Genomic DNA, 13,046 nt, shown 5'->3' with positions numbered 1-13,046 from the left:
TTATTGCAGAATCACATTCTACATAAAAAAAACTACGCCCATATTGTCTTAAACATTTGTTTTGGTTCTTGGTAGTTGGCGCTGTAATTCAAGAAAATCCATGTTTAATTTTTGCGCGGAAAATGGTTACGCATAAATAAAAAGTACTTATTTACTTCGTAAATTTTGATTCACTAAAACTAAAACTCTCCCTCTCTTCCCATAGGGTGGGGTTTGAGAGAGAGGACCACGAAACAAACAAAACTTATCCGAATCTGCGGAATAAATTAATATGTGGCTCAACATTTGAAAAACTTTAATTCCTCTCTCTCAAACCCCACCCTATGGGGTGAGAAGGAGAGTTTTAGTTTTAGCGAATCAAAATTTACGAAGTAAACATTTTTTATTTATCCGTAACCATATTCCACGCAAAAATGAGAACATGGATTTTCTTCATTTACAGAGCCAACTACCAAGAACAAAAAAAAAAAATGTTTAAGACAAAATGTACGTAGTTTTTTTTTTGTAGAATCCGATTCTGCAAAAAAAAATGGGGGTTCCTATTTCAAATGTTAAAGTTGCATCCCGCTCCACCCCCAGGGCGCTGGGGTGGCGTGCTAATTTTAGCACGAGCAGATGTCCCTCTTTCAAATAATCAGCTTTGGAGTCTACACATTTTTCTTGTGAAGCCTATTTTTCAGGTTATTCTGGTTTGTCAACTTAAAATTTACCCCTGTATAGAAAATAACAGCTGTCCTATCATACTTCCCTGGGGGATTCCTGACGAAACACCTGTCTTTGAAGAACACCCGCTAAAGAGGACAAAATACTAATTTCTGTCTTCGTGCCTCTCACGTATCTGGAAAACAATTCCGTATGCTTGTATCTTCGTTAGCAGTCAGCATTGTGCGACCGTGTCATTTGCTTTATGGAAATCAAGAAATATGTCATTCACATATTGCCCTCCATCCAGGGTTTGCAGAATATCATGTCACAAAAGGTCAGGATGAGTTACGCACGAGCGGTGCTTTCTAAAACCGTGCTGATTTGTGAACAGTAGCTTTTCCCTCTCGAGGAAATTTCTTGTATGCGAACTGAGAATGTGCTGAAGGATCTTGCAGCAAATCAGTGTTAAAAATATTGCTCTGTAATTAAGCGGATCCATTCTTTTACCCATCTCATACGCAGAAGTCACCTGCACTTTATTGTAATCGCTTGGGACTTGGCGCAGGGCGAGAGATTCGAGATAAATGCAAGCTAAGTGTATTCCCAAAATTTCATTACTCTAAGTTAAATAATTTTTGTTGTTGCGATTTTTTTCTGTCATTGTAGTTTCCATCCAGCAACTTTATTTCCCTTACCTACATAAATTATTTCCAAAGATCAGAGGAAATTACGTGAAACACTGTGACTATGAAAATAAAACCTGAAGTTGTATTACATAGTTGTTCGTCAATATATTTCATGCATCGAACTGTAAAGTGCTTTGTGAAGGGTACGTACTATTAATACCAGTGTCTTTTTTTCCATTCGTTTCGTGTTTGGAGTCAAGAAAAAATGACCGTCTACATGCCTCGGAATGCTGCCTAATCTCTCTTATTCTCACAGCGCTTGTACACATGCAATGGACGAACCAGAACTGTTGTACAGGCCACCTCGAATGCCGATTCTCTAAATTGTTGCCAGAACGAAAGAAGTATATATAGGTCAAACCCTTATACATTTCCCTACAGTCAACCATCGAACATTCTTTTGTGCAGACATTATCATAATCGAACAATCTGAGCATGGTACAAACATTTTTATCTTTCAGGAATGTCGCTTTGTTCAAGTTTATAGTCTGGTTTTTGCTTATGTTACAAACGTATGCATTTCTGTACGTCCGTTATTTTGCCGTTCTCACTTCTTATTCAACACCAGGAGTGCTTATTTCTTTACCAATAATTTGGGAATTTGTAAGGCTGTTAACCGTTGGTAGTGTTAGAGAAACCTCACTTTCGGTCATAGTTCTGAGGTTGTGCCAACCGATTTTTATTTGATTCGCAGTTTCTTCTACTCTCTTTGCAGCTTTCAAAAATGAGACACATCAATTTTCGTAGATTACTGGGAACATTTAAGAATTATAGCCATCACCTTTCTTGTACTTGTCCATGAAATTGGTCTATTTCATAGCGAAGTGAGACTGTGCATAAACCTGAAACTGCTATTTCAAATTATCTGAGCTTTGTTAACACTTCCGAATAAACAGATGCTAATATTCCCGACCTATGCTGCCTGATAAAACAAATGAAGCACCGAGGAGATATCGACGAATGTCAATATAAGTTTTACACACCGTCGACGGTATGTAAATGATTACAGTTTCAGTTCTCTGTGGTTAGTAGAATGGCCACCAAACTGGATTAGTGATGTTCGTGTTTCGTGTTGTTACCAGACCTATACTGTATAGGTCCTATTAGGGGCGTGAACAGCATCAGATGTTCAGTGATCACCATGAAGGACACAGAAATGTGGCGATCTCTTGTGAGGCAGCGTTATGAGCACCTGGCAGAGTTTCAAAAGAACTTCATAGTGGGTCTCCATTTGGCCAGCTCGTCGAATCCGGATTTTTGGGATATTCAGGTGTGGCAGTGGGCTGATGTTGGGATGTTTAGGCTCGTGAGTACAGGCATACTTCAGTCGACTATATACGACCGCCACAAGGGAGGATCACTGTAATGTGTACCACGAGCATCACAACCCCTTTAAATGTGTGCCTGCCATACGAGAACATGTCTATGTCATACCACACCATGGTCGAAGACCAGCATCAGTCGGCCTAGGGAATTCTTGACACATGAGTAGGTTGCCGTAACAGCACAACGCAAACGGCTCCGTCAAAAAACTGTGCCCGTCAAAAAACTGTTTAACGTCACCAACAAACCAGCGAGCCCCTGTCAACATCAGGAAGCAACAGCTTGAAAGTTAGGACGCAGCAACACAGAGCGTCAAGTCCAGGGAGGGAAGAAAGTTGTAGCAGACAGACGAACGAGGAATCGAACTAAACAGATTCAGCCTCCCAGAAGCACCCAGCCACAATGAACTGTGTGAAGTGTCAAATCATTTTCAATTTACAACGTTGAATTACCCATATAAGTTCGTAAGATGTTGAATTTGCTACATAAGTTCATAAGATAACAAAAAGGTTATTTTTTAAAAAAGGAAGCAAACACTTTTGACCACTGGCAACGTACTGGCTTCAGCGATGAGTCGCGCTTCTGAAATATCGAAGATGACCATCGTTGGAGAGTATGGCGACGACCTGGTTGGAGGTCTCATTGTTCTAGTGCTTTAAAGAGGCACAGGGGCGCTACTCGCGTCATAGAGGGGATGACTTCGGGTCACGGCTGGAACTCTGACGACACAACGTTACGTCACAGATATCCTGTGTCCTCAAGTGTTACGTGTCATGCGACAGTATTGCGGTGCCATTTTTCAACAGGACAATGCTCTTCCACACATGTCATGTGTTTGTATGAACCGTCTGCGTGATGCCGAGGCACTCCTGTGGCCACCAAGGTCCCAAATCTGTGTGAGACATATGTGAGGCCAGCTCGGATGTCAGCTCTTTTCCAGTGCAAGTATGAAGGTTGTCAAGAACCAGTTAAAACAGTTGACGCCCATCTTGCCACAGGAGGAAATACGATAGCTTTATGACACCTTTCCCAACCGAATCAGTGCATGGATCTAGGCCAGAGGGGGCGTAACGTCTTGCTCATAAGTGGGCTCGAACTGCCAAGTTCTTTGTAAATTTGATGTTACAACACAATCACTGAATAACATTACATACCTTGTCAACCTGTTAAGTCTCAGTTTTCTCCTCCCCTTCTGGGAGCTTCAATGTTTTGGTCAGGTAGCGTATTTACAGCGCCGTCCGTATTTGAGAATTAGTCCAGATAATGAATGTACTGTTGGTGTTTTTATTGTTTTAGCATAGGGAGCCTTTTCAGATACCAATTGATAGTCATTGACAACTAAAAGTCAAGGAAACTAAAAGTAACAATGTAATAGACTGATATAATAACTGATATTTTTCTTTATTACCCTAAGCAAAGTAAAATACACACTCATAATTTTAGATATAGCTCATCTGTATTGGGCACTGTTTGTAACAGTGCATCACTCACGTCAAATAAGTGTATGTGCGCCGCTGAATGCCCACACCAAATGGGCGTTGTTGTGTGTGTGTTGTTACATGGTGCCCCCCGCTTTGTTGCAGGGATAACGACCGGTCGAGCCTCAACTGCGCCTCCATGCTGAAGGGCGGCTGGTGGTGGAAGTCGTGCGGACGTGGCCTCAACGGGCTTTACCTCAACGACCCGCAGGACCTCACCGCCCGTCAAGGTGCGTACGCAATACGAGCTCTAGCCTGCAACTCACACCGCTACATTTCCAGCGTCAGTCACAGCTGCCCATATTGAAAACTGATCCGCCGTGCCGTCAGGCGAGGTGCCCTCTGTGCAGGGAGCAATAACACCGATGCAAATGGGCCGCCCACAGTCAATACACAGGTGACCTACCTCTTGGAAACTAGGAAACTCAGGAATTATCCGCAACAGATTTAGCACTATAATTATTCCTGACTCGTTTGATATCTCCTCCAGTCACGTATGGAGTTTAATATCATCCTGTACGGAATGTTCAAAAATACATGAAAAACTCGGTAACATTTCAGTCTGGTCTGGGCCATACACTAAAAGACAGGAGCTAAATCTTTGACTGGCCACAATAACACAGAGTGGCTTCAGCCATGAACTTTTATCACACCTACATCCGCATATACACACTCCTTGTATTGTGCTCGTCGGTGAGTAACTCTCAACTGTATTGGTGATTCCCTGTTCTACTCCATTCGTGAACTGAGCGAGGAAAAAATGAATGCCCATATATCTCAGTACGCTTCCGTATATCTCTAACAGTATCTGATCAAAAGTATCTGAACACCCCTACGGAATGTCTAACTGATCATTAAATGTCACGAGTGGTGGTCTCTCCGGTATATTAGAAAGGGGGGGGGGGGCTATTCTATTGTTCATAGAGAAACATCGACGTAAGAATGGATCGGTCAAGTAAGCTTAGTGACTCCGAACATGGATTAGTCATTGCAAGGCACCTAAGTAATAAATCCATCAAGCACAGTTCAACCCTTGTAAAGGTGCCCAGGTCGAGTGTTGGTGATGTGACTGTGAAGAGGAAAACCAAAGGAAAAGCCACAGCTATATCAACACTACACAGGCCTCATGTATTGACGGAGACGGACCGTCGAACATTGCAGAGGATGGTTGTAAATATTCGCATGAAATCAGCCGAAGAAGTCACTCTTGAATTCCGTAGTGCTACCAGCACTCCAAGCAGTACAATGACTGTGTGTACCTCATAAGCCAAATATGCCTGTAGTCAGTGATAAGCTACGTTTGAGGTTGTGTAAAGAGCGAATCCACTACACAGTGGATGACTGGGAGAGAGTGGTTTGGACTGATAAGTCATGCTATACGCTGCGGCAATCCGATGGAGACATTTGAGATCGCGAATGTATGGGGAACGACACTCTGCCACCATGTGTAGTGCCTCCATTTAAGTACAGAGGATATACAGTGGGTATTTTATGTGAGGTGACAAAAGTCATGGGATACGTCCTAATATCTTGCCGTACCTCCTTTTGCCCAGTTTAGTGCACCAACTTGACACAACATGGACTCAACAAGCCGTTAGAAGTCACTTGCAGAAGTCTTGAGTCATGCTGCCTATAGCCGTCCGTAAATGTGACAGTGTTGCCCATGCAGGATTTTGTTCACGAACTGACCTCTCTATTATGTGCTCTAAAAATTCAATGGGATTGATGTCGGGCAATCTGGATGGTCAAATCATCGCTCGTATTATCGAGAATGTCCTTCAAATCAATCGCAAACAATTGTGGCCCGATGACATGGCACATTGTCATCCATAAAAATTCCACCGTTGTTTGGAAATATGAAGTCGACGAATGGCGGTAAATGGTCTCCAAGTATCCAGTCAATAATCGGTTCAGTTAGACCAGGTGCCTGTCAATTCCATGTAAACACAGCCCACACATTATGGGGCCACCACCAGCTTGCAGAGTACCTTGCTGCCAACTTGGGTCTTTGGCTTCGTACGGCCTTTGCCACTCTTGCACCTTACCATCAGCTCTCACCAACTGAAATCGGAACTTGTCTCACCAGGCCACTGTTGTCCAGTCGTCTAGAATCTCACCTATATGGTCACGAGTCAAGGAAAAGCGCTGCAGGTAATGTCGTGCTGTTACCAAAGACATTCGCGTCGGTCGTCTGCTGCCATAGCCAATTAACGTCAGATTTCGCCGTAATGATCAATTACTCAAAAACAGTCATAATCGTATTTGTTATTATACCGCCAACCGGTTTCAACCGGACGTCGGGGTCATCTTCTAGGCGTTTACTCAGTGAAATTATAGATATCCGTTAGAAAGGCTCTATTATACAACAGCTAAAATTACGTAAATTTAAAATATGTTACCCATTGGTCGACTGCTGGTGGTGTCACTCCTGTCTGCATAACGGCAGGAAACTATGCGAGACTAATCCTTCGTATGGGCTTAAATAGCGTGCTAAGATCACGTGAATAGACGGCAACACCCCCAGTGGCGATCAACGGCATTTAATACAGTTTATTATATCTAATTACTAGTAACCTTAGTTTAAAATAAATTTAAATGACAGTAAATAACAGAAAACGGAACCATTCAGTTTAAAAAAAGTTACAATTAGAATGTTAATTATGAAATAATAACAAATGTTCCGTTGTCAACTTGCCAAATTCGTAAAAGTATATTACATTATGTGCCATAATATAAAGAAAAATAATTTGTGACACACAAAAACTAGTGTCGTCTTGTATTATAATATATCTATTCGTACATTTACTTAGAAAACATTTGCGTGAATTTACTAAAACGGCTAATATGTGTGTCACAAATTGTTTTACTTTATATTATGGCACATAATGTAATACACTTTTACCAATTTTACGAGTGGACTACGGAACATTTGTTATTATTTTATAATTAACACTATAACTGTAACTTTTTTTAAACTGAATGGTTCCGTTTTCTGTTATTTACTGTCACTTAAATTTATTTTGAACCAAGGTGACTAGTAATTACATATAATAAACTGTATTTAATCCCGTTGATCGCCGCTGGGGGTGTTGCCGTCTATTCACTTGATCTTAGCACGCTATTTAAGCCCATACGAAGGATCAGTCTCGCATAGTTTCCTGCCGTTATGTAGACAGGAGTGACACCACCAGCAGTCGACCAATGGGTAACATATTTTAAATTTACGTAATTTTAGCTGTTGTATAATGGAGTATTTCTGACGGAAACCTGTAATTTCACCGTGTAAACGCCCAGAATATGACCCCTACGTCCGGTTGAAACTGGTTGGCGGTATAATAATAATAACTGCGATTAAGACTGTTTTTGAATAATTGATTAATCATACTAATTGCTGCTTCATCTCCACAACCATGTTGTCCAAAAATTCGACGTATTTTCCTACCGGATACATTCGTCGTACGTCCAAAATTGATTTCTGCGATTATTTCAAGGAGTGTTGCTTGTCTGTTAGCACTGACAACTCTATGCAAACGCCGCTGCTATCGGTCGTTAAGTGAAGGCTGTCGGCCATCGCGTTGTCCTTGTTGAGAGGTAAAGCCTGAAATTTTGTGTTCTCAGTAACTCTTGACATGGTGGATGTCGGATTATTGAATTCCCTGACGATTTCCGAAACGGAATGTCCCATGCGACCAGCTCCAATTACCATTCCGTGTTCTAAGTCTGTTAATTCCCGTCATGTTGCCATAATCACGCCGGAAACCAATTCACACGAATCATCTGAATACAAATGACAGCTCCACACATGTTCTGCCCTCTTACGCCTTGTGTACGCGATACTACCGCCATCCGTATATGTGCATAGTGCTATCCCATTACTTTTGTCACCTCTGTGTAAATGAACGCATTTACAGCACTGTACCGTACGTTCCATAGAGAAATATTTCAGAGAGTATGATTGTATCAGCAGACGGTGGGCCCTTTCATAAAGCAGCATTTGTGAAACAGTGGTTCGTGGACAAAACGTTCCAGGATCTGACTGGCTTGATCAGAGTTCCGACCTGAACCCAACAGAATAGCTTGGAGAGGAGTTAGAACATCGGCTTCGCTCCAAACTCCACTCCTTGTTTCGTGCGTTGAGGAAGCGTGGGCAAACATATCTCTGCAGTTATTCAGAAACCTCACTGAAAGTGTTGCCAGCAAAGTTCAAGCCATCATAAAGGCGATGTGTGGACATGCCCTGCATTAATGTCCTCCGACATTGTAAGGATGATTATAATTAAAGGTTATCTTTCAAACCGCTGTAGAAATAACACCACTGGTCAGAATGACGTGAAATTGCAACGGAATATTATCGGAGAAGGGGGAAAACATGTGGCAGAAGAAAAATAAATAGTTACAAAATGTAGCAATAGCTGACGGCGTAAGCATCATAATTTAATAGTGATCGACTACAAATGACAAATGAATCATACAACAATGCCTAAGGTGTACGCCTAACGTTAAACAAATTGTACTACACAGCGTTGATGGGTGTACAGGTGTGATACTCTTAGTTACGCAAGCCCATCCACCACGACAAGATCATATCACACCGGATTGGAAAAATCGGTTTTTAGTTGTTGTGAAGCCAAAAACCGCATAAAAAAACATCACTCACACCGGTTTTTAATTGTCCTGATGCCAAAAACGGCATAAACAGCATGAATCAAAATTAAATCGGATTACTAATTTCCGTATGAGTGGCGCAAAACATGTTCTGTATGCTGTCCACTGTTTTGTTCAACAAGTTGAAACCGAGAAACAGCATGTTCCACAACTGATCCAAGTGTTCCGGGGTCACATTCAGAATGTGTTGCACAATGCATGCCTTCAGTGCAGCTAAGTTTGCAATCGGAACACTGAACACAGCATCCTTCAGACAGCCCCATAGCCAGAAGTCCCACAGATACAGATCAGGTGATCGGGACAGCCAGCTGTAGCGAAATGGCGGCTGTTAATTCTAGCATTTCCGAAACGGCGATTCAACAGCTGCTTAACTGGATTTGCAATGTGCGGAGGTGCGCCATCTTGCATAAAAATGATCTCATCCACACATCCACACTGTTGGAGAGCGGGAATGAAATAGTTGCGCAAGACACTCATAGCGCTTACGAAAGACGGTACAGGTAACTGGACCGGAAGCACCTGTCTCTTCGAAAAAATATGGCTCTATGATAAATGATGCCGTAAACGCCCACCACACTATGACCTTTTCAGGACGAAGTGGTACTGGTTTATTTGCGTGTGATTTTCCGTTGTCCACATTCGACAATTCTGCGTATTGACATATTCTGTCAGACAGAAGTGGGCTTCGTATGTCCACAAAACCTTCCACAGCCGACCATTGTCCACTTCGATGCGAGCAAGACATTCTAAAGCAATGGTCTCTCTTGCTGGCCGCTCAACAGGAATCAAGTCGTGCACATCCGTAATTTTGAATGGATAGCAAAGAAGGATGTTTCGTAGAAGTTTACGCTCCGTGCTCACGGGCATGTCCAATGTCCGGGCAGTTCTCCGTGCGCTACACCTTTGCACACCACCACTCGCCTCTTCCTCCATTGCTGAGGCCACTGCTTCCACTGAGATACTGACGTCGAATCAATTCGTTTCCTCCCTCTGCCAGGTTGCACACCAAAAGAACATGTCTTTTCGAACTTCCGGATCATTTTATCCGGACCCACGACAGTCATCGGACCAACGCCCTTTTTCAAACACTTCAGTGTCCAGAAGCTCTGCAGAGTGACGTCTGCATAGGCATCATTCTTGTAATACAGCTTTGCAAGTAGAGCGCGATCCAGCATTGAGACAATCATGACGAACGTCTCAGACGCGAAGGGAGGAAAACTCGTGTACCCAGCGTGTTTATACCAACTTCAATGGGTCGTGCGCATGACAGGTGTTTTAATTTACATATTCTGACACATACAGCACCATCTAGTGATTAATTTTCACACTATTTTTTTTTTCTTCTGCCATACGTTTTCCCCCTTCTCCGATAATATGTCGTTGCAATTGGACGTCATTCTGATCAGTGGTGTTATTTCTACAGCGTTTTGAAAGTATAACTTTAATTATAATCACCCTGTTTATCTGTCACGCCCAATTAAAGGTCTATGTCAGACAGGTCGCAAGCGTGCTGGTGTTGAGGATCTGTTTTGTGTTGCAGGCATCGTGTGGTTCCGCTGGAGAGGCTGGGACTACACGCTGAAGAGGGCGGTGATGATGATCAAGCCGAGGGCCAGCATCCCTTCGCTGAGCGCCGCCGGAGTCAACGCAGCCAACGGCGGCGGCGGAAGCGGAGCCAGCGGGAGCACCGCATAGCGAGCGTGCCCGCTCTAGCTGCCAGCGCAAGAGGCTACCAACGGCCCCGCGGCCGCTCCACCACAAACCCGCTGCATTATTTATAAAACCAATGTCGAGCGCTTTTTACCCTCCTTCCAAATTTCGATGCAGCTTCAAAAAAAAGAAAACCAAACATCAGCAGTGCTCTACAAATAGCGCGTCAGTTTCCGGAGAAAAACTGACCGTCTTCAGCGTGTCTACTACATTCCGCTGTGTACAGTTTCACTTTTCTCGGAACAATTTAATAACCTCCCAAATCCTTTTCGCCCCGTTCAGAGAAACCGTACAAGAACCAGTATTATTAGCACATGTGTAACAGTCTGTGGTATCACATGTTTTATCTGTTTGTGTAATATTTGTTTTTAATTTAGAAAAAAATATATATACGTGTTTATACGGAAACGACATTGAAAGAAATTTAGAGAGCTAAGTTTCCATGACAGGTATGGACTGACAACGCGGGCTGTGGCCCAGCTTAAGCAGGACCCTCATGCACAGCCAGCTGAAACCCATCGCGGCGTAATTAACTTCAGTGAAGTGATGACTGAGCGTGTAACCCCTTTGGACTCGACGCAGACAAACGTTTCACAACAATTACTCTGACATATTTCATGTACACGAGAGACAACGGAAAAAGAAACAACGAAACCTTCCAGAAACTACATCTTTCACAAACTGGTGAGGGTCTTGTAGATATTTGGGACTATGTATTTTAAAATCTTATGTATCTTTAAATCATTGCGTTGTTGTACATAAATCGTGTAATTTGTATAAAGTAAAACCTCGTTTTTTATTAGTGACTGCGTTTCATTTTATTGACCTGCCCTCTGACACCTATAGATGTAAGAAGTAATCAATAAAACCAAATTTCTGCTGCACTAACACAGTTTTTAATTGCTATTTCGTTGTCTTTATTTTTGGTACAGCTCCCTATAATGTTAGCTTCCTTGTACAACAGTGCTATGAGGCAGTTAATGCCATATATCTGTTCTGTGGAGCAAGATCCTTTATATAACACTGCCTTCCCACAATTGATTGCTCAAATGCACATTTATTTTTTACAATTGCTAGTTTAAGCTACCAAAGCAGTTAATGCGCTGCATCGCCTATACGCCAGGAATAAAATCAGTCTCGCAACTTTTTGGACGAATGGTGTGTACGCATAAAACAAACACATTGAAAGATTTTTTTAAGAAAATATTAGTTTTAGTGACTGTTTCTGTTTATCGATTTTGCATTGAAAATTGCTTCGCTTGGATTGCACTAAAGGTTGTTTGAGAAAGTGCGTCTGTTGCTAACAATGAATCGAAACAGGAGTTTATCTGACTGCTTGATTTCCATGAAAATGAACTGAGTCGCATAATAAGGAAAACCAGATTCTACCCAGATTCCCTTCAGAAATCGTAATACCGTGTATCATACTTCTTTACTTCTGACATGATATTTGACAAAACGTTAACTGACTTCCGGTCATGTAAAAGGAAGTTCCTTGAAATCTGAAACGTAATTTTTTTCTTTGTCTCTTTTGACTTACCTGTGGCAATGAATAACGCTCGAGCAATTGTCCTCCGGAACGGGGACTGCTGCTACTGAAAGCTACTAAAAATGCGCGTCTCATTTATTGGGCGGCTGACTAACTAAAGCTACCTCCGTGTACAATGAGTTCTCGTAATGTGCTTGCATTTTAAATTGCAAGTTCTAAGCTTTAGCTAGTGAATGACATAGATTGGGAAATGGATGATGACATTGTAAATCAGGTTAATGATGAATCCTTTAAAAGGTGTATTGGCAAATTTAGAAAAGTCGCTTTACAAAAGTATTCTTCGTTATAACCATGAATTGCAAAGAAATGAAAAACTCTGACAATACTTTGAAGTAATTTTTTTAACAGTGTCATATTCAAAGAATTATTATAAAATATGTATGTTCATTGTAGGTTACAAAAGGTTGCATTAATTGGGTAATCTTGCCTGAACTGTCGCTAATGTCACCTAATTAATAAGAGGGGGGTTCTGTGTTGATACTTAATAACAGTGTGCAGGCGGCAGCTAGCGCGCATTTAAAGCAAAGGAAATTATTACCTTATTATGAAGTCTTCATCAAATAAACCAAAATATCTTTCTCACTCGGATTAAAGACATCAAAAAACACATTCGTTTCCTCAATAAAGATGAATTTTCATCACTCTTGCGATACCGCTTTGTGGGCCGTGGCTACTTCGCGATCACACGATGCGGACTGTACTTGCGACCAGTATCCCTGAAGAGCGGTCAAAGCAGAGATGTTATTGCAGAAACGTGGTGTCGCAGATGATATTGCGCGCTGTCTGAGAAACAAAGTAAGCGCGATGCCGTCCATGGAGGTTAAACAAGAAGGGAAGTGGCACTACAGATTTCGCTGTACATGGTTTTGAAGCGAGAGTGGGCGGGGCCTGTCGCCATTTTAAGTAGCCCAAAACATGAGTAGACTACTGTTTATAGTTGCTTCTTGTTCAATATTTCTCTGGTGTGTGCACAACTGTTTTAAATGTTAA

The 13,046-nt window shown here is 42.1% G+C and overlaps 1 protein-coding gene across 1 annotated transcript in view; it reads left to right on the top strand.

Annotated features, from left to right (window-relative positions):
* Positions 1 to 11,309, top strand: part of LOC126267295 (uncharacterized) — a 552,396-nt gene extending 541,087 nt beyond the window's left edge. The window contains exons 9-10 of the mRNA XM_049972371.1: positions 4,238 to 4,362; positions 10,338 to 11,309. Coding sequence (XP_049828328.1) covers positions 4,238 to 4,362; positions 10,338 to 10,492 — 280 coding nt within the window. The 3' untranslated portion in view covers positions 10,493 to 11,309. The remainder of the gene's footprint in view (positions 1 to 4,237; positions 4,363 to 10,337) is intronic.
* Positions 11,310 to 13,046: the final 1,737 nt, after the last annotated feature.

This window comes from Schistocerca gregaria, chromosome 4 (assembly GCF_023897955.1).
Source record: "Schistocerca gregaria isolate iqSchGreg1 chromosome 4, iqSchGreg1.2, whole genome shotgun sequence".
Classification (NCBI taxonomy): domain Eukaryota; kingdom Metazoa; phylum Arthropoda; class Insecta; order Orthoptera; family Acrididae; genus Schistocerca; species Schistocerca gregaria.
This window is presented reverse-complemented; position numbering and strand designations above follow the sequence as displayed.